This window comes from Megalops cyprinoides, chromosome 7, assembly GCF_013368585.1.
Source record: "Megalops cyprinoides isolate fMegCyp1 chromosome 7, fMegCyp1.pri, whole genome shotgun sequence".
NCBI lineage: Eukaryota > Metazoa > Chordata > Actinopteri > Elopiformes > Megalopidae > Megalops > Megalops cyprinoides.
The window spans coordinates 27,006,327-27,032,850 of NC_050589.1; the positions used below are offsets into that span (position 1 = coordinate 27,006,327).

Consider the following 26,524-nt stretch of genomic DNA (forward strand, 5'->3'; position numbering starts at 1 on the left):
TCATTCACAAAGATATCTGAAATCAGATTACAAACAGGAACATTTGCCTTACACGTAAGCCCAGAAATCCCAGATCCTGCTCAGCCTTTAATAATAGATTGGAAAAGGTTCATTTTCAAATGACATTGTGGAATATTAGTTGGAGGAGGCAAAGACAGCCCTAGTGACAGTTATCATTCAAAAAAATCATTTATCTTTAAGAGAATCCAGGATCCTTCAAAGAAGACCAGAGCAGAATCGCTAAATATAGAACCACTGATATACTGTCAGCGTCCTGTAGATAACACTTACAGTAATCCCAGCAACGGTAAAACAAATTGAAAGTCAAATTATTTTTATCTTGCGTGATATAAATCAGCAGTTTAAATTATTTTTGTGTGATGGGCAGGGGCCAGGGCCTCAATTATGCAACATAACTGCTGCTTAACGACATGCTATTATGCTATTTAAAGGCTTTGTGCAGTTCAACCGCACCTGTTTTGACAGGAGTCCGCTGACATATCCATCTAAATGTATGGCTGCGGTGGCTGAGCGGGCCGGCTGTGCTGTACCCACCAGTGAGCGAGGGTGAATCCAATATACAAGACTGATGGAAAACTGAGAGGAAAAAAGTAAAGTGGGTCTGTTGTGAGGGTGGCCTCTAGCAAAGACAGAGTGACCTAGTTACTAAACACAGACGCCCTGAAACGGCAAGGAGACGGGGCAGAGGCAGCCCCCCAGGAACTGGGGCTCGCCCAACATAAATGACTTACTACCGCTGCAGTAAAGTGAAACGGGATTTCACAACGGCACCGCGCACCCGGGACTGAAGAAGATCACCTTCTCCTTTCCCCTTTCTTTTTCCATGTCAGAATGTCCCAGTGTTTACCTGTCTGTCAAATGTACAGCTCGAAGACAGTGGGTTTTTCTAATTTCTCTTGTTCTTTTTCCACAGACAGTTGAGTCTGGATGAACTGAATCAACTTACAGTCACCAGGAAATGCATCACTATATTCTGTGGCTGGAGCTTCTCTGATGCACTTTGTGGTTAACAAGTGTAACATCTTTCACAAAAATGCTAAAATTGAAAATATTTTCATAAAACATAAGATATGTGTTGCACATCTCTGTACATGGGGAGTGTTGCGTCTGATCAGGCTATCGACTAAAACAAACAGTGATGCAGTCATGCTATGCAATTCATTTGGGATGTGTTGTTGGACAAAGTCAAGAGAAGCTGCGAGGATCGAGTAAACCAACGTTTACCAAAAACAGCTACAGTATATGCCTGGGGTCACAAATGACCTAGATCAGTCACTTGAGGGTTAATACATATGATGTTCCTTTGAGCGTGTGAAAAACTAAAGGGAGGAATTCCCTGTGGAATATGTATGTACGTACACATACACATGTATGTATGTACACACCCTGGGGAGAATATATGAAGGTATAGTTGGTGATCTAATACGATGTAGATGTATCTTTGTCACTGGCCCACAAAATGGCAAACAAATGCAGGGGAAGCCCAGACAAAGTCCAATGAAACGGGTTCAAAGCCTAATATAAACATTTACAGAAAACTCTCTCGGAAATACAGCTACTGAAATGAGGATTGGCATGTTATGTACTGATTAAAGACTTCTTTTGTCAATATTGTGTCTGATGTAATTTGTGTTCTGACATTGTATTCTTGCTTAGGGAGCCAATGTTACATGGCATTACAGTCTATGGAACTGTCCGCTCTATCACCAATCTCTCTATCATCACTCTGCATTTAAATAATTTAGAATAAAAAGTACTTTAAATGCCAGTGTTTACCTAGCCAGGACAGCGCCCATGTGTAGTGACTGAAACTTGGTGCAAAGATATGGATGATTGGGAAAACTGCTCTCGTTTCCTCAGCATTGCAGGCCAGTACTTCTGTTTTGATGTCACTAACCACACCTTCATATTTGACCTACTACACACCTGGAGAAGATGCCTACAAATCTGCTCTGTGAGCCCACGGGGAGTACAGTCCCAGTACTTCAGTTGTGTTTGTGCTGAGAGTTTTCGAGTTTTTGCCTCTGCTCTGTGCATCATTGCCGCGGGCGCCATGCATACTGTAATGTAGCTGAGCGGCTTGACGGCTCCTGCTCTTTCTCCTCTGTCCGGAGACAGCTGTGTCCTTCACAGCTCCCGGTGAAGCCGTGTGTCTGCTATTTTAATTGGGTCCTGTGTTTTTAACCCGCCCCCGCGCACCGTGCCAGCGAGCGGACGTCAGCAGCCACCGCGGTCGCCTGTCCAAACGGGAAGCTCTCCTGCCATCACAATAAAGGCAGCAAACAGGAAGGGATTTCAGCGCGCTGATTAAAGTCATCTGTTTCTGACGCTGCAGCGCGGAGTATTAACGAGCAGCGCAGAGGTGGCGGCTCCACTGAATCCCACCCGCAAAGCGAGGGGGGGGTGGGGGCCCTCAGGTGGGCACTCCAGAGCTGGATGATGAACACACCCTCCATTAAAGCCCAAGAGATAAATCACAGGCCCCTGATGAAGGCTCCAAACCTGAACATTAAAACTCTCAAGGAGTCCATTTTCACAATTTACGTCTCTGTTTTTTTATGTGCTCCTTTTACTTACACGGTGGTCCTCCGCTAATGTTTTTCTAAACCTGTCTACAGTGGTAATGCATTTGCCAGCACTTCAGACCAAAAATCGATAGGGTGAAGATGTCTGAATATATTTATAGTGTCCGGGAGCCTGACACTGATGCCACAAACCAGCTATTCAGCTCAACAAGTGTAGATATATTCCCTCTCAACACCAGAATAGAGTGCAAATAAGTCTCCTGACAGTCTATGGAGCTAATGTGTTGCCTGGATTCATGGACAGAAATCCACTAAGGGTCTGTCCTCTTGTTATTACTGTAATTGTGTTCATATTTTATGTACCATGCAATGTTATTATGGAGCCACTTATGTTACGCTGTCTGTTTTCATGGAAGCTGAGTCTATTGATTACAGATCAGCCATGGATTCCAGATGTCATAATGAATATAATTCTAATAACCAGGACAATCACAGTTGTAACCATTGCATATGTTTACATTTGGCAGGTTTCTATTTATATATTTGTTTATTCTTCTGTTGTGATATTTATGCCGTCTTCATTGTATATTAGTGAAAATCAAATGTTGTCATACAGTATGTCACAGTATGTCACATCACCAGTTGTGGAGCATATTCTACTAAGGGGATGTAACCAGCTGGGAAGCTACTTTTTGTGAGGGATACTATAGCGAAGCTACAAATAAATACCTACAAATAAACAAAAAACCCGATTCAGAGTATAGCATGTCTAATCCAGGGTGTCTGGGAGTGAATGTCTACAAAATAGCCAGGCTAATCTGTGAGAGTTTGCTACCTTACACAAACCATATCCATACGGTGGATATGAATTTTCATTTGAATGTTGAGATTGAAGTGGGTATAGTGGTAATTTTATTTTGCTTGGAGTCTGACAAAAGGATTGCACCTGCCCCAAACCCCCCCAACCCCCCCCCCCCCCCCCCCCCCGGTTTGGACGTCATAAACAGGGAAAAGAAAGGGAGGAGATGAGGTGGAGGAGGGATGCCAGGGGCAGCTGACATGGAGAGGAAGCAGGAAGTGGGATTTTTATAGCCCACTGGGTGGGATCGGTTGTCCTGATTTGGTTAATTACACAGGGATTGTCTGAAAATTTCCCTCCCGAATCTTCATTTGGAACTTCAAATATTCCAAAATGTGAAGTAGCCATATGTCAAATTATGTAATTTAGTGCCTTTTGTGCATTGCTAGTTTAGTCAGATGTGCTTACTGTTATGTGGGTTGTAGTACATTAGGTCAGAGTGCTGGACTCTGGTGCATAGGGTTAAGGGTTTGTGAATTAAAACCTGAGCTGTCTAAACAAGTAAGACAGCTTATAAAATGCCAGTAGTGTTAATTAATTACTGTGCAAAAGGGCACCTGCCAAGGCAGTAGGCATGTTGCACAAAGGCTTTTGTTCGTGTTGGTATTGATTTTGGGATGGAAGTGTTCTTTCAAAGCGCGTGAGTGAAGGTCTGTTGTGGCGAATCCTCAAACCACCTTTACCTTGCCCCCTTTCAGCTGCAGATACATGACGTGACATCTTGCAAACTTTCAAATGCATTTCAGCACAGGACGAGCGTACCGAGGAGGGTTAACAGCTCTGTCTCCTGTGCTGTTTATTATGGTGACAGTCCCAAATGGGCTTCCCCCCTCGCCTATATTATTCAGATTCATGGTGCTGGTGCTGGAAGGGCTGAGGGATGGGGTGTCTCTGCACTGGGGCAGACGGAATAATGCAGGACTTAAATCAGGAGATTCTCCCAGCCAGTGTCTGCAGGCTGAAAGGCTGAGATCAGTGGCTGTTTTGCTCTTTACTGTGTGTCTGCTGCTAACAGCCCGTGCTGAAAGGGCTGCAGATTGAGCCAGGTGGAAAGGCAAAAGTTTCAGAAAAATAATAAGAAACGTGCACACTGTTTAAATGCTTCCACATGGTTTATTCCAGTAAAGAGAACATTTAAACCTACACAGTCATCCTCAGGAATTCTACCCCAAGTTGATCTTTGAGTTCATCAAATCTTTTTTTTTTTTAAATCTGTGTTACAGTACATGTACATTACATTATTATCATTTAACATATTCTTTTATTCAGAACAACTTTCATATGTTACAATTTTTCCATGTTATGGACATTTATTAAGATGGACATTTATTAAGGCAATTCTGGATTAAGTACCTTGCCCAAGGGTACAGTGGCAGTGCCCCAGCGGTGAATTGAACCTGCAACCTTTTGGTTACAGGCCCTGACCCTTACCACTATGCCACACTGTTGCCGATTATTCAGATGCAGATCTATGTGTAGCATAAATTGTCATTAACTGTCATTATTCTGAGGTGGTCACAGCAGCAGTGTAGCTGTTGGCATCTCCAACCCAGTCTGAATTGGTTAAATCTCTCTCCGTCACAAACTGGCAGCCTTCGGAAGGAGGCTCAGGCCGATCTGAGCCTCTGGAACTGGGGGGAGCTGTTCACGCTCTCTGACAGCCTGCATTTCATCATTCTTTAGCTCAGCTGCATTTATATCTGACATGTGTCAGACCCTGTTTTCACAGGCGGCATGAGAGCCGTGGAAACGCCTCTGTTGTGGCCTTCATTAGAAAGGCTGAATTGTCATCCGTTACCTCAGCGTCTTTCGGTGTCTCTGCGCCAGCATAGCGGATTCCCCGGTTCGCTGTTGGTGTGGGACTCACTGGGGAAAAGGGAGAGTCCAAAGCATTTCATCTGACAGCTCTAAAAATGCATAGGACACACTTTAGTCACGGGGTCTGAGACTTTTATTTATCGTTAGTTGTTTATTATGTTTATTGAAATAATAATTACCATCATCATCATCATCGTCGTCATCATTGTTATAATCATAATAGTAACAATCCAAATGTGCATGGTCTTGCTCTAGGTCAGTAGTCATCAACAAACTTTATCCATGTGCATAAATTCACCCTCTTTGGATCATAGCGAGCAATAAGCTACCAATGATCAAATGATTTAGCTAGCTATGGCTAACAGGCATTGTTACCCAGCATGAAAGATGTGTTAACTTTATATTATAATACTAACACGTAAGTGGTAGGAATCATTTATTAATTAGGTAAGATGTACATACAAGAAAGGATTTTAGTCATGGAATCTATTAAAGTTTAACATTAATTTAGATAATAAAGAGAGGTCTGTTCAGAGTTACGTCTATGTAATTTTAGCGCAGACGTTTAGCCTTATTTTTTGACCATGCTTCACTGGCACAATATCTACCTCTCGTGTGCATGAAAATGCCTGTGGGCATGTGTTTGAGGACCACTGCCCTCTGATGCCTATCCATTATCCCTAAGGCTATGGACGGAGGGTACCTACTTAGACATCAGGTTTATGGCCTTCTCCTGTTTCTTCAAATCTTAGGTTTTTACAGAGCTGGACATTTATTGGAATAGTTCAGCTTAAGGGCCACGCTTAAGGGAACAACAACAGTGCCACAGCTGGGATTTGAACCAGCAACCTTTAGGTTATAAGTACAGTTACTTAGCCATTACAGCACACTGCCTTCACTGCGGTGGGATACCAGCACCCCACAGCATACAGAGACCTCTTAGGAGAGAAGAAGGGGGGGGGGCTTCTGTTTTTGTGGAGGTCACTGGCAGGACAGCTTACTGTCCTCTTCTGCCTCATGAGCGCAGGCGAGCTTCCCCTCACACACCACCGCACAGTGCAGTGCTTGCCTCCCCGTGCTGTCAGCCGAAGAGCTCAGCGCTGCTTCATATTCTCCTCACTCCTCCCTCTAAGGTTAGAGCGCTCTTGGAAAGCAGAACACATGCTGTATTGACCGTTTGCCCGTGGGGCTCTAGGTTATCCTGGCTAATCCATTACCACAGTCTCCAGGGAAATACTGCTGCATGCTAAATCAGACAGACGCACATCCACTCACCCTAAAACAGGGTCTGTGTCTCACCTTTGTGCAGACCCCATCTGGATCCATAGAAAGATTCAGGAAAGATTACTGGAGTTGTTTTAAGGATGCTGTTTTTGTTAATAGCTGTATAATTTTAAATGTGCTTTTGGAGAGTGCCATCTCCAGTTTACTTATCATTATCATTGATGTAATGTAAGGAAAAGATACAAGTAAGTAAACTGGAGATGGCACTTTAATGCAGACATATTGGATGTATGCAAATGCCTTACTATTGTGTGCGTGTGTGTGTGCGTGTATGTGTGCGTGCGTGCGTGTGTGTGTGCGTGTGTGTGTGTGTGTTGGGGGGGGGGGGGGGGGGGGGGCATGTGTGTTCTCACTTTATGTTCAGATTTGTTGTTTTGTGCTTCCATTGAGGAGTCATTGTGCTGCGAGACAAGAACTGCAAGTTTTTCCATAAATCTCTTTTCTGTGATTACTCTGGCCATGTGACTGCATGTATAATTCATGGAAGGCCATTTCAAAGCCCTCTTTACATTCAACAACCCCTAATAAGCCTCAAGTGTGCTCTTCAGCGTGAAGCCGTGATGATTTCAAGTAATGAGGGGCTGAAGACTTTCTAAGGTTGTGAAGGAATTCCCCGTTACTGGGGTCATTTAGAAGGAAATCAATAAAAAAACGGTTGCTTTTGGCCTTATTTTTGATTTTAGTGCCTCTTCCCATTGAGACACATATGCCTTCAGGTAAAATGGTGTCAGAGCAAATTTTAGCCATGAAAGACAGACATGCTGAAGAGATTGCAGATGGTCAGAGATTACCCACGTAGGACCCCCGCCATAGGATTTTCACATGTTCATCCCTGATTAAAATAGAAAGGTTATTTTGGTACTGTAAAAACACAAGCAGTTCTAGAATTTGTGTTAAAAATACAGAATTTGGAAAATATGGACAGCTTTTTCTTTCATCTTTGACCTAGGAATCTCAAAATGCAAGCTGTGTAGCATGAATTCTGATCATATCCCTCTGCCAAATATAAAAATGTAGAAAGAAATTATGCCATGAATTTTGAAATAATCCAAGGTTAAGCAGTTTCAAGCAATGACAAAGGTAAAAGGGCATCATATTTTAAATGTTCAGTTGTGCAGTACATGGATAAATAAACTTTTATATGGTAAAATTACACAAAAATGAAACAAAGGATATGAATGTCTGCTGAATGACCTCATAAAAATAGTGGATAATAATAAGTGGAAAAGCAAGATAAGCATACCTATTTCTATGTGTATTTGCCAATGCAATTTCTCACTGTTTAATACATAAAATAGATTATTTGTATTGTAAGACCATGGCTTAATATTTAACTATGGTGTATGGCAGTTGGATAAAAATATCTACCCATAATCTCAGGCACTCAGAATATGTGTCATTTTTGTTTTCCTTTGATTGAGTCCATAGCTAGGACAGATGTTAACATTTCCTTGGTGACCAAACCTAATTACTGAGCAGAGGAAACAGCTGAGAATGACGCCAGTCTTCAGAATCAGTAAAACAAGATTCTTCTGGCCTACTGTACTCAATTTTAATCTCTCACAGCTAATGAGCTGTTTAATGTGCAAGTAAATCAAAATTAGTGAACATAGTGAACCTACCTGTGTATATACACTAGCAAAGAAGAGCGGGTAGGTATAAGATAGTTTTGTGAGAGGTTTTATTTATGAATATGTCTAATCATAATTCTTGTGGAAATGATTCGGATCATAAATATGTCTTTTGGACATGCACAGAGAAAAGATAATCCTTAATGAAGGCAAGACTGGTGAAGAAGAGCGACAGAGGCAATATATACAAAGATGATTTTGGAGCTGCTTTTTAGTATGTTGTCAACATTGGAGTACAGTTTTAGACTTATACCCATTTACAGCACCAAGGGGATTAGAGTGTTAGAGTTAACCTCATTTGCTCTGTTATTTCACACTGGAGGACCAAGCAGATTTGAGCCCACACAGAGGGTTTTTAAAATCTCTCCAAATTCTCTTTAGCAGAATTCAACAAAATGGCAGAGTGCTGTGCAATTTCTGATGGATTGGGCCGACATTCTGGCTTAGCGAGTCGACCCAATGGCTGTGGAACAAGGATCAGGGGTCATAGCTATGGTGGAGCGGAAACGAGGGAGGGCAGCGGAGAGCAACCACACTACAGGGGAACCGGGGAAGAGCGTGGCTCTCGTTGTGGCTTTCACTGATCCGCATCAAAATCCCTGCCCCGCTAATCCGTCAACGGCGGGACCGGGCTCTCCATCACACCCCAGGGTTCCTGCGTGGACACAACGTCCTTTTCCGCTCCTGGAACTTGTGAGACAGCCAGGGCGAGAAAAAAATTTGCCACTCATTCGTGATTTTGCATCGATGTTGACCTGCCTTTCATCTCTGGTCTGAACCACGGGAATGCATGGTATCACCAATGTCAAGCCAGGGGGAGGGGGGGGGGGGGGGTGTTAAGCAAACCTGGTAGGGGGGAGGGGGGGCGTTGTTTGCCTGTGTATCGATTTGTTTTAGTAACAGGGGTGAGCGCTGGAACCAGAGTGCTAGCAACACATGGCTCTCGTTAATACAGGAAGTCGCATTTTTCCTCAGTGAAATCACACAGCCTACTTCACAGAATTCGAGGCATTGCTTTCATTCCATCTCAACACTCTAACTGTACTGCTCAGAAAAACGTGTACCCCACGCTTGTCTGAATGGTCACATGGCCATGAACCAGCCTTTATTTTAGACGCCTTTATTTTGTGGACAGATCTACTTCATTTTAGAGGAATGTTTTTGAAAGGGGGGAAGTGATAGATTGAGTGCATCATCCTAAAGCAGGCAGCTAATATAAGCTGCCCAAGCGCTATGTGCAAGGTAACCTCATTTTGCAGGTTAATAAGGGACTCTGGACCGGACTATTTATAGATGTACAAGCAGAATCCACATTTTAAAAAACCCAAGGGCTGTCCCTCTGCTCATTTCCCAGCAGAGGATGCTTTCAAACCTTTTTTTTGCAGAGCAGCAGCTCTCTGGCCTGAATATTGAGAGGAAATCAGAAAACACACTGTACTGTACGTACGCTACTACCCTGTTACATAATAAAGATCTGTGATTTCTGATGATAAATACTTTGCTGAGGGAAGTGTATCTCACAGGTCTATCAGTGATGGCATACGGCATAACTATTCTCTAAAGTGCCATCTCACACACTCACATCACAAGGCAGATCATCTCCTGCCTTTCTCTTGTGTCACCAAATCTGTGTGTAACTGTATGTGTGTGTCTGCCTGTGTGTGTGTGTGTATTTATGATCATGAACTGAGCTGACTACATTGAAGAGCCCCAGCAGCACCCTAACAGTGAAAATGGTGCCTGTGCTGACAGGAAGCATACAGACATCCTACTGACAAGAGCACTAATTTCTGGCCCCAGTTTGAGATGCTTAAGGGAGCCCTCTCCGCGAGCTGGTCTTTTAGCCCAATCTTTTAAAGCCACACGAGATGGTTACTCCTCCCTCCTGAAGCGATTTGCAGCCCCTTGGATTTAACCCCAGCTCTCTGTCCCACCAAATCAAATCAAAAGGAAACCAGATGCCCTGAAAAAAAAGTCCCTCCTCAACAATTAGGCCCATCTAACCGAATGTCCAAGCAGGGGTTCCTGTGCTGTACGGTATGTGCATTTCCTCCTCTCTCTCTCTCTCTCTCTCATCCATAACAATTACACTGCGACTGTGAAAGCGCAAGGTTCAGGATTCGCAGTGCCAGAACATTTACAAGGACGAACTCTCGCTATAAAGACGTCCGGGGAGAGAGAGAGAGAGACAGAGAGAGAAGAAGGAGAACGTATCTGAATTCAATTAACTCGCAATCTAAGAAGTGTTAATGAAAGTCTGCCAAAGCGCAGCTCCCTGCAAGGCTGTCAGCCGCGGTCGCGCGAGCGCCTCTTTCTTCCACCTTGCGAAGAGGTTAACAGAAACAGGTGGAAAGTCACGCTGTGAAGGCAGGTGATGCTGAGACGGGAGGCAGGAAGGACACAGAGAAGGGTGGTGGGGGAGGGTGGCATGATGCACGACCGCCAGCTTTATAGTCTCTAAACATTCAGCAAAGAGGGGCTCTGTGGGGAAAAAAAATGTATTGTGTCTTTTTTTTCACATCCCTGTTTTGTAACCAGTACATTGTTGATATCAGTGCAGGATGGATTGAAAGGAGTGCTAGAAAAATATGTTCCAAGGACATATTTCCTTTTGTATGCTCTCTTGAAATGTCTTCTCAAAAGGTGGTCTGATGTCCTTGGGTTGGGACATTCCTGAAGTTCATTTTGTCAGCATGAAGCAGGCTCCCAGCTTTGAACAATAAGCATTACCTTGGAGAGATTTTTAAAATGTCACAATACTACAGACCGAAGGACTGATGTACTGAGCTTTCTGAATGAAACAAAGCGCCATTCTTTCTGTTTTTGAACAAAAACATATCCCTTTCCTCTCTGCTTATTTTCAAAAAATTGTTGAGGTATAGGACTGCACTGCTGTTAAGATACTGGGTGAATGGCTAGACAGTCTACATTCTGACATTGTGCTGGTCAACAGGTGCTCACACAAAGCACTGCAGTTCTTACAAAGCCTTACTGGACAGGCTGGGAAGTCAACATCTGAATTATTCCCAAATGCAGTCATATGGATTGAAGAGGACACTGAGGTAGATCGAATGGTGTTATTTCCATCTGGTAAAGTCCAGGACGCTAAAGCTGTGCTTCCTCTTACAGAGCAAGGAGGGAGGAGTTTATGGACATGGCGATGAGTCCATTTCCGTTAGATCAGCACTTTCTGTGAGTACAACCTCTGCTGTAAGATGAATCAAGACTTGGCTTCTGTGGTGCACGCTTCTTGTCAGAATATGATTTATGAGGACGTAGGCGGATTTTGGCAAAATGCAGGCACAATGCATTTGACACATTAAAGAATCGAAAGTGGTTGCCATGAGCACAATGCGATATTAGCAGGACTGCTCAGCCGTCATGTGTGCCTGACACATGAAGAGGCTCAGAGATGAGACGAGCTGTCTTGGATTCCCTGCTGCGGGATTTCAGCGGGATTTCAGGGGAGCGCTACTTCCACAGCGTCTGTCAAACGACCTCCTCAGCAATACCCAGATCACCCTCCAAAGACAAGCTAGCGCGCACATCCTCTTCCATCACAAAGGACGCATGATTCTTGGTACTTTAGACCCTTCTTCAGTTTGTGCTGTATGTGGCATCTTATTATTGTTGTGTTTTTGGTATGCATATAGTGCGCAGAATTTAAAAGGCGGTCATATGCAGACTAAAATGTCTAAACAGTGTGGCATATAAAAGGAAATGTTTATGGACATTTAATAAAGTAAACCCTCTTACATGTCTCTTATTGTGCATTTTCAGTGTTTTTTAAAAAAGGCAAAAATTGACTTCAGTCACTTGTTGCATATATTTTCCAATTGATTTTAAACTAAAAGTTCACAGGTTTCAAGCAAAGTGAATGATTTTCAAATCCACAAATTTATATCAGGTCAGTCTGAGTAATTAAAATGAGGAAATTGTCTGAAAGTGCTTAAAACTTAAACAATTTTCAGATATGCAATTAATACAAATCAGTTTTTTTTCCTGCCAGCCACATCACATTTTAACATCACAAGTTAACTTATTTATTAATCCTAATCAATTTAGATAAAAAAAAAAACATTGTTGCCAGCAAGCAATATGCCTGATTAATCAGCTAATTGCTACAGCCTTATATGACTAACCTTACATAAGGTGTTGTAAACTGTTCATGATGTTTATGTTTGCTAATAACAAGGGCTATGGAACTTGTTAACACAACTATTACTAGCAGTAGTAGTAGCAACAGAAGTAGAGTTCTAATACTTAGTCAAATTTGATGGCATGAACCCAAATCTCAGACATTAAAATTAACATTACACAGCTAAACAGGATACAGTACAAGTGATCAGAGCATCTCAAGGCTAGAAATACAAAACAAATTATTACGGTCTCTTTGTGTTAGTGGCAGTGATAGAATATACCTATGAATATGTAAAATGAAAGTTTGTAGCAAGTTTGTTTATGAAAGTTTGTTTATTGCGCTGTTTGTTTGTATAATGTTATATGGAAACCTATGTCCACATGTAATCAAACCATAATGCGTTTTGACCTCCATTTTTGAGAAACTACTAAAGAAACTGTTTTTTTTTTCTTCCATAATAATATCATCATATAGTCAGACTGATAGCCCCTGAAATAAAGGGTGACTTGTGCAAGTATAGAAAAACTCATTGGATGAGATACTTGATAAGTTATCAATATAGATAACTTGATACTCATAACGTGTTCCAATATATTTTGGGGACCAAATGTAGGCTACTCCTACAACGGGTCTCCACATTATACTGTTCATAAAATAGAAATGATGCATGCCCTGAGATTTTTATTTTGGGGGCTAGCACAGTGAGGGACAATGTTATGCTGTTATGTTGCTGATCCAACAAAATGCCCCTTGCTTGTATCAAGAAAACAGTGCTCTGAAATAATCAAGATGTCTCCAGCTGGCATGTTAACCAATATAGCTACAGTAGCTCAGTGCCCACGGGATTTACGCTTTTTTGGCAATCTCAAAAGCAATTGAATTACAACTGAGTTTGTGCTCTGTGGGGAAACGCAACCCTCTGCTCCGCCGTTTTTCCAAACAAATAGGTGTTTTAACCCGCTGGCAAGCACCCAAATCTTGGGCATGGTTTTAAACAGAGCTTTGACTTTGGAAAATCTGGGGAACGGCTCTGGGAGATGGTACACCTACGCTTGTTTCCCACAAAAGAGAAATATCACTTTCATACTTCTCAAGGTCTCCCCTCAGCGGTCGGCTTTATTTAGTATTGATTTACGCCCTGCTCCTTGTAAGCATGCAAAATGAAACGAAACAGGAAATTCCCAGGATGAACATAATGTACTTTTATCGACCCGCCGAAATTTGGAGTTGTTCTTCACATGAGCGCGCAGAGCCAGTTGCAGCTGCCCTCTTTTCTCAGGTCCACAGTCCGGCTTGCTCTGAAAAGAAACATGATCCTATTCATTTAGCGTTGAGGCAGAGCAGACCATGCAATATCGTCCTTTCTAGTCCAACAAAATCGAAGAAAGGTCGCTTTCTGCGAGAAAACATTCAGTGCAGTTTTTCCATTACGCATGCCCTTTTTCGTCGGTTGAAAACATACATTGGGGAAACTGAACGGCTTGGATTCATGCATTCATCGATGAGGATAGGGCACTCTTTGGGAATGGGATTTTTGCGAGTTGTCGCGGTAGGCAGTTCATTATATCTTTTTTTTTCATTTCAGCACTACGGACAGTTCCCATATATCTCCCTGGAGCAATCCTCCTGGGTCAACATCCTCCAACATACCTCTTCCTTGTATGGAAAAAGTGCTATATACAACAGTACAGTCACTTTGTATCAGAACCGTTTACGATAGAGTACAGACCACGATACATGCAAATAAACCTCAAAGAAAAAAATTAATGTAATTTGCCGGATTACAAAAACATCCAGACAACATTGGCTTCAGACACGTTTTTGTAATCTCATCAGGGTTTCTAATCTGAAGCTTTTTGGTATAAAATACCAAAGGGTGTTTGAACCTTTACTAACCTTTACTAACATGGTATAATTAAACACATGCTTTCAAGACTGGAAATATTGTTTTTAACAGTTTTATTTTATCTGAGCGGCTGATACCGCGACATCAAGCATGATCCTTCCAGTCCGCTTCGAGACGTGTCATGCAGCACGTGTCGGATAATGCATTCCCTCTATTAACATGTTGCAGATGCAGCACTCGAATCACCAACATATCGCAGAAGATTTAATGGGCGCAGTAAAACGTAGGCTATTGCTCTCATTATACTGAACACGCGGTGCATTTTAAAGATGCCGTTTGCGTAATTGCGTTGTACTTGGCGTGCAGCAAGCAGGATACTTCTTATACTGAACACTGGTGGTCTCCTGTGTAGCTATGTTTCTTTTCGATACATTTCGGTAAAAAAAATTTAAACAATAGTTCCACGAAAAAGACCAACAAGTTTTACCACTGACTCGCAGATACCACAGGAATCCTAGCAAAGAAGAGCAGGGGAGATGCAAACAGCGATCTTTTATGTTTATTAGTCGAAACAAACAATGGACCTGGCTCCTGTGACTCGCATAAATATTAATGGAACTACTAAGACAAAGCCATCTTATATTTATTTCCTAAAAAAATAAAAAAGACAGGGCGACAGCCATCGCGGTAAGCAGGAAAGGTTAATTGAGGTTCGCGCAAGGACCGTCAGAAAGATATCAGAAGAAATAATTATTCACCTTTCTTTAAACAGTTTGCTTTTTATATTTAAAGGGGGCGCGCCTACAGGGTGGCAACCAAAGTGAGTGCCGGTGACGCGCGTCTGGGGTCTATGTTTATGTCTGTTTGGGTTCCGATTGGGCGAAGGGTAGAAATGTGCCTGGCATCTGCGCGCCGTGGGCGGGAATAGACATGTTTATAAACCCCAGTGTGCGCGCCGTGGGCGGGAATACGAGATTGAGAAGCTGAAGACAGAGAGGGAGAAGAGGAGAGAGGACGCGCAGCGGCGGTGGCGGCGGCGGCTGTGGCTGACTGGAGCTAGTTGGAGGAGGCGCGGCTCCCCCTGCCCCTCCATCCCAGCACCTGCATGGACGACCACCTCAGCCTCCTTCACTCGCCTCCGCCTTCCTCAGCCAAGCACAGGGGCAACAACATCGTGAACCACGGTTACACCGAGACCGAGCAGGACATCATGACAGTTGTTGCTTGCGATAACATGTTGGAGGAGACGGCAGCGCTACCGGGGCACCAGTCTTTGGACCGCTATGAGCCCGACCACGAGTGCTGCGAGAGGGTGGTCATCAACATTTCCGGCTTGCGCTTCGAGACGCAACTCAAAACTCTCGCACAGTTCCCCGAGACTTTGCTCGGGGACCCCAAAAAGAGAATGCGCTACTTCGACCCCCTGAGAAACGAATACTTTTTCGACAGGAACCGTCCCAGCTTCGATGCCATCCTCTACTACTACCAGTCAGGGGGGCGTATCCGGAGACCTGTTAACGTCCCCATTGACATTTTCTCTGAGGAAATACGGTTTTATGAACTCGGCGAGGAGGCGATGGAGAAATTCCGGGAGGACGAGGGGTTCATCAAAGAAGAAGAACGTCCTTTACCCAGCAATGAATTTCAGAGGCAAGTGTGGCTGTTGTTTGAGTACCCCGAGAGTTCGGGTCCAGCCCGGGGAATCGCCATCGTCTCCGTGCTGGTCATTTTAATCTCCATCGTAATATTCTGTCTGGAAACTTTGCCCGAATTCCGGGACGACAAAGACCCCAGCACCGTAGCGCCCATTATAAACGGAACGGCCCCCTACCTCACAAGTCCTTTCTCGGATCCTTTCTTTGTGGTAGAGACACTGTGCATAATCTGGTTCTCGTTTGAACTGCTGGTCAGGTTTTTCGCCTGCCCCAGCAAAGCCACGTTTTCGAAAAATATCATGAACATTATCGACATCGTGGCCATCATCCCTTATTTTATCACACTGGGGACTGAGCTAGCGGAGAGACAGGGGAACGGGCAACAGGCGATGTCCTTGGCCATTCTCCGGGTAATCAGGCTCGTGAGGGTCTTTCGCATTTTCAAGCTCTCCCGGCACTCAAAGGGGCTTCAGATTTTGGGACAGACACTGAAGGCCAGCATGAGGGAGCTGGGACTTTTGATTTTCTTCCTCTTCATCGGGGTTATTCTCTTCTCCAGCGCCGTCTACTTCGCCGAAGCGGACGACCCTGACTCCGGCTTCAACAGCATCCCCGATGCGTTCTGGTGGGCTGTGGTCACCATGACAACAGTCGGCTACGGAGACATGCACCCTGTAACTATAGGGGGTAAAATCGTCGGGTCCCTGTGTGCAATCGCGGGCGTGTTAACCATTGCCCTGCCGGTGCCAGTGATTGTGTCTAATTTTAACTACTTCTACCACAGAGAGACGGAGGGGGAAGAGCAGGCACAATACTTACACGTTGGCAGCTGCCAACCTTTGTCCTCCAATGAGGAACTAAAAAAGACACGTAGCACGTCCTCTCTCAGCAAGTCGGAGTACATGGTCATAGAGGAAGGAATCAACAGTGCTTTCAAACAGCCCAACTTCGCCGCACAGAACAATCAGAACTGCGTGAACATCAAAAAGATTTTCACAGATGTGTAAACGTTTAGGCAAAGACAGAAGCGATATAAATATTACGACTACTACTTCTACCAATAATAATCGTGACGTGTCAGTGCAAGTCTGTCGTGTGGAGGCAACGCCATAGGTATATCAATGTGTCCTTTGAGTCCGTAAGCTGTCGAGTGCATTCCATTTGCTGCGGAGAGGCAGGTCGAGGATTACGCTAGTTCAACAAAGGCTTCATGTTCTGCGTTCGTTCATTTAAATGGAATAACAATCACCCGCTGTTCCGCCAGACAGCTCTCATTTTAATTTCCATAAAGACAACAGCGATGTTAGCTTCCAGTGTTAAATTCTGATGGTTACGTGGAATTTTACTTACTAATTGAGGTGTCATCATGGAGTAATTATATCAATAATATTTTAGCTAAATGAACGCAAAGAAACTTGAAGATGCTTTATTCTGATCACAGCCAAATATTGCTCATAAATAGGTCTATATAATATTTTTTAAAAAACGTTAAGTGTTGCCAAGGACAACGAAGGCATATGTATTAAATTATTTTCGGGTATTCAATTGCGTTTAAGCAGCAATATGTACACTGTTCGTCTGTAACCATTGAAAGTCAGAATATAAAAGAGTAGCTTTTACATTTATATGAAGTCATCTCACTCAAAAAATGTCTTGTGTGTACACACTGTGCGATCAATTTAATCTGGTCAAAATTCCATTTAAGTCGCTGCAGAAATGTTATCGAATAACACTTCTGAATTTTACGTGGAAGAAATGTCCGTGTTTTCCCAAATACTCGTGGCCTCATGAGGACTCCAACTCTCAATATCGATGCAAGCACAAGGACAAAGACATGGTGTCTGTACATTCACGTCCCTCGTCAGAGGTGCAAGACAACGCGAAAAGAGGAGATCAGAGCGAGAACACGCCTTCCAGTGGATGCTACTAATCCCGCCTAGAGTGATGCAGTCTCCATGGCGACCGCAGTTTCCTGGGTAACCCCCCTAATGTTGCCATGGCATCTCTCTGTTTCCACAGTAACCTTCCAGATGGTTCGGAAGCCTGACCTGAGAATTTCGCTTTCAAAGACTAGTTTTGAAATGTTAAAAGAACCATGATACAAACGCAAATTCATACATATTTGTGTGCATCCAAATTCACTGATCAAAATTAAGTCATGTCAAGTAATTATTGACACATGTAAAAAATGTAACCACAGTTCAAATTAAGAATGTTATTATAAGTAATATAAAATGAGTAAGTCTGCTATTTTAGATACTGCATCACCGGGTATGGCAGCCAGGCCATTGGGCAGCGGTATACTGTGGATTAAAATCATTGTAAGAAAACTGAACCGGAGTGACATACATCTGTGACACGTGGAAGAAAGTGAAAACACGCAGTTCTCATGGACGAATGCACACCAGGGCAACACCCAGCGTTCACGGAAGGGAAGATACTGGGAATTGTGAATGGGGACGGAACAGGCCGTGTTTTAACATCGCGCATTCGCAAGGGGCTGCTGTACACCGTCAAATGCGAGAGGTGGGTATGGCTCGGAGACATGGCCGTTTCGCGTACTGACTGAGGCCGGGCGCCGCTAGTGCTGGCGTCATCGCCGCTGATTAAATGTCACTTATAGCGTCTTCTGTGTCTGCGGCAATACACTCGAGCGGAGCAATACGAGCCAAGACACGGGTGCAGTGGAATGTCATTTGTTGCCACTACGGGTTTGCAGTTATAATTAGATACAATCTAGAGCTCGTGCAGTGAAACTAATAATTGCGAGGGAAGAGCGGTGATGACACTGGACCCCTCCTATTGCAACACGTTTTAGAGTCAAATATAACACAGTACGGGCTTCAGACAGCAGTGCGGGAAAGGCGGATTTATTCCTAAACAGCCTGCGGGATTACAGGTGGATTCCTTGTACTTTGCAATGCTTTTCTCTCAGATTCGCGTCTAAAAATAGTCACAGCAGGCGTGATGAGACCTCCCCAGTCCGCGTCCCGTGTTCAGCATGATTATATTTTCTTTAAAAAAAAAAGAGGTGGGACAAATGTCATACACTGGTATGCCATTCTAGAAATGCTAAGAGGTACACGTGACTTAATGCTTCAGTGTTCTGTCCTGCAAAGTCATTCGTGAGTGTTTATTCAAGAAGACAAAAATGTAGTTTTTAAATCAATCGAACTCTAATTATTTATTTCTTACAGCTGGAGAGTTTTACAGAGGTTTACAGCTGTTTCTGTGAAAGAGCAGTCGAAACATTGGAAATAGGCCTATTCTACCTAAAAAATGTTCGTTCGGCCATTTAATAGTGGTTGGCAGGCTGTTGAAATTTATTGATCTTATTTTGTGTCAGGCATATGAGAGATCAGGGCTTGTAGAATGAGAGCAGTTGAAAGGAAACAGGCAGAACGCTCTTCAGGACGCAGACCCGAGGGGCGTGTGCGGTGACGCACTTCGGCTCGCTCGCAGCCCGATAGCGCGCTGGTCCTGCGGCGCTTTGGGATGTCAGACAAGTCGTCCTCGGTGGATGGCAAATCAGGGTGCAGGTTCCCACTTTGCGCTTCCCGAGTGTCAGACCGGGTAAAATATGCGCATTTCACTGTCAGCCTTCCACACCTTCCCACCCGTGATGCCATTTCTCAGAAACGATGTTTACTCTATTCACCGTTCACGCACGGTGTCATCACCTCGCTACCATGTCAGTGCAATAACTAATATTATTGGATCAGCTGTGTGCTTCCTCTGGTAGTTACCTGTGTTTAGATTCCGCCTACAGGACCACAAGCACATGGCTGGCAACCCAGTTGTATCATGATGCCGCCTTTAAAAATATTCTCGCTATGACTGAACTGTAATAACCTGGCTGGTGTAGCCCGCACCTGAACTCCCAACAGGCGGCACCAGCTTTCCCGCAGGGCTACGCCTTTTCTTTGCTGACAGACTTGACAACAGCTTTCACTAACTGAGGCAGAAAACATGAAGCATGTACTCTTTAACTGTTGGAAGTGAGTATTACAAAGTTAAGTGTTGTTGTCCGTCCGATTTTGAAGGCCAGGTCGTGTAAAGCTCGTGGTATAAAGATAAAGGACGGCACGCATGCTTATCCAAACACCTACATATACTTTGTACCTTGTTTGTTAACTTGCCCGAGGACCGTGTAAACGTCGGCGGTTGCTGTTAAACGGTTGTTAATGGATTCTGCACCAAAATATTCATTATTACGGCATGCTCCACTTTTCCCTCACCTTGAGTTGACTTTGACTCTATTCTGTTTAAATATATATTCCGGGCTGCCCTCTACTGGTGAAATTTATATCATCTTGCAGAGAGATTTGAAGTGTAAATTGGACAGCGATGCTTCAGACTTTAATGGCACAACCTTTCCCCAGATTTTAATAATGTCAGAAGAAACTAAAGTAAACTGGAACAGAACGCATACATTGCTATTAAAATAATACACTTCCAGACTATAGTCTGCATATTACAATCAGTTGTGGTAAAATTGATTGTAGTGGTAATAGTTTTCGGCATGGCATTGTAATAAAATCAGAAGAGTGATTTATGAGGCTGTGGGGATTTAGGAAGAGGAATCTATATAGTGCTATAGAAGAATATATACAGCCTAGGGAAGCCAATCAGTGAATGACTGCATTCATAGCTAACAGGGGTGAATTATCACCAGCCCTTTGTTCCTGTAGGCATTTCCATTGAAGCATCATTACGGGCCTGAACCCAAAGGCTGACCTCTGAAATTGTATCCTTCACCTGGGTTTTCATGCAGAGAAATTAGCTGCTGATTGCAGCTAAGAGTCCTCTTTTTCTAATGTGTCAACAGTGTTCTGACCTCTGACCAAATCTGTGCCAAAAATGCTTTTTTAAATTTAGTGCCAGGAGTTAGCTGTATTAATGAGCAGTCCTAACAAGGGTTACTGAGGTACTGCACTAAAACATGAATACACATACACAAATGTGAAAACAGGCTCTAATATATAGCTGTCAACAAGATGATGCAAGTGCTGGGAAAGCATTGTTAGAAGACAAGGCCCAGGTGCCACACAGCCTTGCTCCCAATCTGCAGAGGCCAGAATTCCCAGATGTAATCGCACCTAAGAGCCACAAATGGCATAGGCCTCTCATTACATCAGCCTGGCAGCAAATGTGGATGCATAACCAGGAAGCCACAGGTTCAAAGCCCATGTTCAGCATATATGTACCATTGGGCAAGGTAAACATTCAGTAAACATCCTGCAATATATAAAGCACAATATGTGACAAATATAAGCAATTAAAGTTGCCCTAGAAAAGGGAATATTCTAATCCTGCCATCTATGGTAAATTGATAGATATCCCAGGCAGAAAAGCAACATGCAGGAACCATATTTGAACTACATTTTGCCACCTTTCAATTGTGGATCTCACATGTTGATAAGAGAATGCCCTTATTATGTAATGTGTATCTGTAATTATACATCTATCTGCCTCTGCACATTGACGAAACTGTACCTTTGGGTGTGTCATTAGTTAATATTGTTATAATTGCTGGGGAGTTAGGAGTGGTGATATGCCAGATATTTCCTCAGTGTTCTGGTCTGATGCAGCCATTTTGCAGTGGTCTTTTTTCACACTGGTAGTGAGGACTCCTAAGAGCAGTGGCATGCAGTAGTAACTACAAATCCCAGAAGGCATTTCTCCCCTTCTGAATCCTTCTGCTCTGTTCTGTTTCCTCATGTCCCAGGGAGATGATGTCACCAGGCCCTGAGGCAATGGAATGAGTCAGTGATTGTAACCCTCCTGGTGTTCCTACTACCATGAGAAACAGCCAGTGGATCCAAGGTGCAGCCTGCCTGTCTATGTCTGTGTTTATGCTGTCTCTCACATGATGTAGGCTAGGAGCATCTGATTGAAGTGTCCAGAGGTGGATCAGTGTCCTCAGAGGAAGGTCATTCCAGTCCTTAGGAGAGAGGCACCACTGATGAAACAATTTCAGTAAGGGGCTACTTCTGCTTCACTCACCTTCACTCTTACAATGGTGCGTGAAATAAATTTTATGCATCTGTGTCATATGCAGCACGGCTACTCTTCACAGAGATGTTTCAGTTTATAGGAGAGAATCCACCTGTGCTTCTTTTGAAGATGCACTTGTGTTACGAGCGCAGAGATCAAGAAATGCCCGTGGGAACTTCCAATACAGTCTTCAGGAAACGTATTCAGTGAAAAGAGCTGAGGAAAAGGAGACCAAGCATCGCAGCATGAAACAAAAAAAAAAAAAGAAACGGTGAATCTTACAGGTCGAGGAGTCAGTTTGGATACCAGTTTGCAGGGGGGCACCCCTGAGCACACTTGCTCCGGCAGCTGCAGTTCAGCGGCAGGTTCTCCGCGGGAACTCTGCAGCAACCGAACGCTTTTCTCCAGAAGAGCTCGGCGAGCGCGCTGACCTACAATAGCAGCGCGCTGGCTGGCCCACCAAATCTGGGACATTGCGCATTTCTTAGGTGTCAGCAGAGCCTCCTTGTGCTTGACTGCTCTCTCTCCAGGCTGGTATTCATCTCACTGATGGGGAGGGGAGATGCATCCGCTCAGACCCTCAGTATAACCCAAGGGCCTCTCGCTGTTGCCGCCTGCTCACAATTCCACATGGGATGGATTTTTTTTTTTTTTTCCGCCCTCCTCACCTCTACATTCTCTCCCCCTTCTTGTAATCTCAGCAAGGCTGTGCTGGGATCAGACGAAGATCCTCGGTCAGACAAAGAGTAGTGTGTGAGCATAGCCTTCCCTTCATTGTCCTCAGAACAGCAACACAGATGTGACCGGCGGTAGCACGGACAGGCCTGGCTTAAATGCCACTCCGGGTTCTGGCTGTCCCCGCGGCGATAAGGCACGCATGCAGGCGGTGTAGATTAGATCTGTGGCATTTCAGCATGATGATCCAAAGCACAGCGTCTCGGGAACGAATAGCAAGGCCGAGTGCAACGTTAGCCTTGCTGTTACAGCGCTCTCAGAAGCTCGCAGCTGGCCTGACACAGCTCAAATACTGATAGAAATGGTGAGGTTCATTCCTGGTCGACATACTGACCTCTGGCTGAATGTGGTTTTTCACCTCTAGCGGTGGTTATACTACGTTATTACATTACATTATTGCCATTTAGCAGATGCTCTAATCCAGAACGATTTACATATGTTACAATTTTTACATGTTACCCATTCATACAGCTGGACATTTACTGAGGCAATGTCTGGGTTAAGTACCTTGCCCAAGGGTACAGCAGCAGTGCCCCAGCGGGGAATTGAACCAGCAACCTTTTGGTTACGTGCACTGCACCTCACCACTATGCTATTCTGCCGTCCCGATAATCCATTACATTTATTTTTGTTAAGGGCATGTGCAGTGGTCCTCCTGCAGTCCACAGTGAGAGATTCATGTTATTCTGTTCCCATGACGACTTGCGTTGGGAGAAACTACAGCCTTCATTGTTTTTTATGCATGTCTAAGGCAGTGAGGAGGCTGTAATGTTAATGTCAGCTTCATGAGAACATACCTATATGCACAGAGGTACAGTTAGGACACGCTTCATTTTGTATGGTTGCAGAAAATTTCAGTGAGAAGGTGGGTGTCAGTGCTTCATTGGTGTTAGAGGTGCCCTCATCAGTGAATCCTGTTTCAGTAACAGCCAGGTTGCTAAAAAAATTCAATTTCAAACTGGCAATTTGTCAGCATTATTCTTTGCTTCTGTAAAAACAGCTGCAAGCGCATGCCTCAGATTTGCTTTTGCCCGTGAGTTTTGATTACCACGCACTGTTTCAGAATCACTCCTGACTAATGCCACCACGCGGCTGGAGCAGGGCCATGTGATAATTGGAGCAGCACTGCGTTGTGCTGATAAAAAGCCAAGCCAGGTACAGCCTGTTTTCTGTCCTCGGGACAGCCGGGTTAATGTGGCACGAAACGCAGAGGGGGCACGGTCACCGCGTGGTTGGTGTAAGCCTCTCTCATGTTCTTCTGCACAGATTGCAGCGTAGAAGGACCTGCATTTACATTACATCATTGTCATTTACGTTTTATGGTATCCATTTATACAGCTGGATATTTACTGAGGCAATGTCTGGGTTAAGTACCTTGCCCAAGGGTACAGCAGCAGTGGTCCAGCGGGGAATTGAACCAGCAACCTTTTGGTTACGCGCACTGCACCTCACCACTATGCTATTCTGCCAGCAGCCCCTGCTCCTTACCACTATGCTACACTGCTGGCCAGTCAGATGGCACTGTGCGGTAGGGTATGTTATGTTTATAGGGTTTATAACCTAAGACTGTTAGCAGAAGACCAAGCATGCATCTGCATGCCTGGCCATCTTATAGTCGTGTATCCATTTCTCACTGTCAGTTTAGGATTCTAGAGAAGGACAATATAGTTACCATGGCTCCGACGTCAACTCCTTCCCAAAGTGATTAAATAGCTTTTTAAAACATTCTCTGTTTGTGTAAATCTAGAAGGATCTTCCTGAGAACAGTTTCTCTCTGTGCTGAAGAGGAACAAAAAATTGTGTGGCTTCATTCTGCGAGGAGTGTCACCAGGGACAGTGTGTATTTGCTCTGTTGTCACTGTCTTTGGGTGACCTCACTTCCTGTGTGTCACAAGATGACAGGCGCACACATGTAGTCCTGTAACTCAGCTCTGGTTTATTTCACGTGCACCGTTAGTGACATTCCTCACGTGACACGTGTTCTGTACCTGTCTCTCTGATGCCTCTCTGCCTTGGATCCGCAGGGCGGAGGCGGATGGACCCAGAAGGACCTCAGCCCAGAAGGAACCCCAGCTCCTTCACACGCAACCCCTCCCCCACGCAGACCATCCTCTCTGGAACGAGGAGTAAGCGGGAGCGGAGAGATTTGCTCCCCTTCGCAGCCCTTCAAGGGCGGAGCCATCAACAGCCTCTCTCTTTCCCCGCCACCTCCCACATGAAAGGGAATGACCGCGCCCACAAAGGACAACATCCTATCTCCTGAACTGTTCCTACCCGCACTGACTGCAGCCCCTACTGTGAACAGGAGTGCCTCCCCCATACAGCGCGCTGTCTGTGGCCATGGAAGTGGCATGGCTCTCTCTCAAACCCCTCCCAACCCCGTGCAAGCCACAACGTGTTTACTGTCAACGCATAACTGGATCACCGTGCACCAGCCTTGGCCTGTTGGAGTCCTTCCTGCCTCTGTTCCTGCCTCGCCATGGGGGTGTCTAACTGGGGCATGTAGCAGCCCATGCAGGGGTCTCCGATAGGCTCGTGCTCGGTGGAGGCTATCGGCGTTCATATCAGGCTGATTGATCCCATCAGCTGCTAAGACGGCCCTGCCTGAAATCGGAATTCCATTAGAGCCGGCCGGTGTGATGGCTGGCTTCATTTCAGGGGGGGAAAGTGCTCGTTCAGACAGGCAGGCTGGAAAGCAACTCTCCCACCAGGACCCAAGGACAATTAGAGGTTAGACTGCATCGAGCGCAGAGATGCTCCTTCACTGGAGATCAGCTGTCTATGCTAGAGCAGTCAGGGTGGCAGAGCTCTCTCTCTTTCTCTCTCTCCCCCTCTCTCTCTCTCTCCCTCCCTATCTCTCCCTGTCTACCTCTCTCCTCACTCTCTCTATCTCTGTCTCTCCCCCCTCCCTCTCTCCCATTATCTCTCTCCTGCAGTGCTATTTGGCCTGGCTACAGGTTTTTTTTTTTTTGGGGGGGGATGTATGGTGGTGATTGGGTGGGGGGTGGTGGAGGGAGGTTGTCAGGTGATTGGCCAGCGAGTGTAGCAGGCTGAGGCAGCGGGGGCAACGCTTTCGAGCGAGAAGGAGGCCACTAACAAATGACACTGCGGTGCCCAGGAGTCGCCCTGCAAAGTTACACGGCCGCGCAAGGTCACTGCGCAGAAGTCTGCGTGCCGCGCTTCTGCAGATGCCTCCGCTTGCAACCCCTGCAAAACCACACGCCGAGGCAAACCTGTCTATGACAGAAAACTTCTGAAGCAGCCAGCATAATGTCTGTTTATCTCATAAGGGCTTTTCAAGATTCGCTTATTTTAAAATGATTATAATTTAATTTTTTTTTTTGCTTTACTGTAGTTCCGTCGGGGGGGGGGCACAGCTCTGTCAAAGCTTCACACTGCCAAACCTTACGGATGGATAGCCTGATGGATAATACGCAGTGGTTCATAGCAGTGTGCTGACATCAAGCTTGAACTCTCTCTCGCAATGCCTTACTGTAAACCTGATTTTTTTTCAAGGTGGCCCGCTCGGTATTCGCAAGGCCTTGATTGAATATCACGAGCCTCTTTTCAGACATTCGCCTGCAGGTGCCGGAGGGGGGAAAGTGCTGAACCGGTGCGTTCTTCCCAGGTTAGAGGCAGGTGCGGCCCTGCGTCCACAGCTCTGTGGTGTAGGACCAGCAGGGTTTGATAGGTGGAAGCTTTACGTCACCTGCCACGTTGACTGTCCACGCAGGGCACTGCTGAAACAGCTCATAGCCACAGTCCACAGTCCTCACCGTTGTGGCTACAGAAATGTCATGTCATGTTTTTTTTGGCATTCATGTTGTGGCCTCCATGACCCATGCTGGCGACAACCAGTTGCTGCAACAGCAACTGGGGGTGGGGGGGGTGGGGGGGCGATCTGAGCCAAACGCTGTGTCATCCACCGGGGGTGATAGGATATGACATCACACTGAGACGTGACGGGGGAGCGCCGGAGGTCGGCTTTTCTTTCACTGAGCCGTGACACAGC

The 26,524-nt window shown here is 44.9% G+C and overlaps 1 protein-coding gene and 1 long non-coding RNA gene across 2 annotated transcripts; both read left to right on the top strand.

The window, feature by feature from the left end:
* The first annotated feature begins 15,009 nt into the window (after window positions 1-15,009).
* LOC118781081 (potassium voltage-gated channel subfamily A member 3) lies at window positions 15,010-17,215 on the top strand. The gene has a single exon (XM_036533950.1). It carries the CDS (start codon window positions 15,231-15,233, stop codon window positions 16,785-16,787), a length of 1,557 nt encoding a protein of 518 aa, XP_036389843.1. The 5' UTR covers window positions 15,010-15,230; the 3' UTR covers window positions 16,788-17,215.
* Window positions 17,216-17,365: 150 nt separating this feature from the next.
* Window positions 17,366-25,368, top strand: LOC118781074. The gene is made up of 3 exons (XR_005005081.1): window positions 17,366-18,306; window positions 21,509-21,606; window positions 24,537-25,368. It is a non-coding gene; the product is annotated as an uncharacterized LOC118781074 (long non-coding RNA).
* Window positions 25,369-26,524: the final 1,156 nt, after the last annotated feature.

Bases quoted from the DNA above. Each gene is read 5' to 3' on its own strand.
- LOC118781081 (XM_036533950.1), top strand. From the start codon at position 15,231: ATGGACGACCACCTCAGCCTCCTTCACTCGCCTCCGCCTTCCTCAGCC.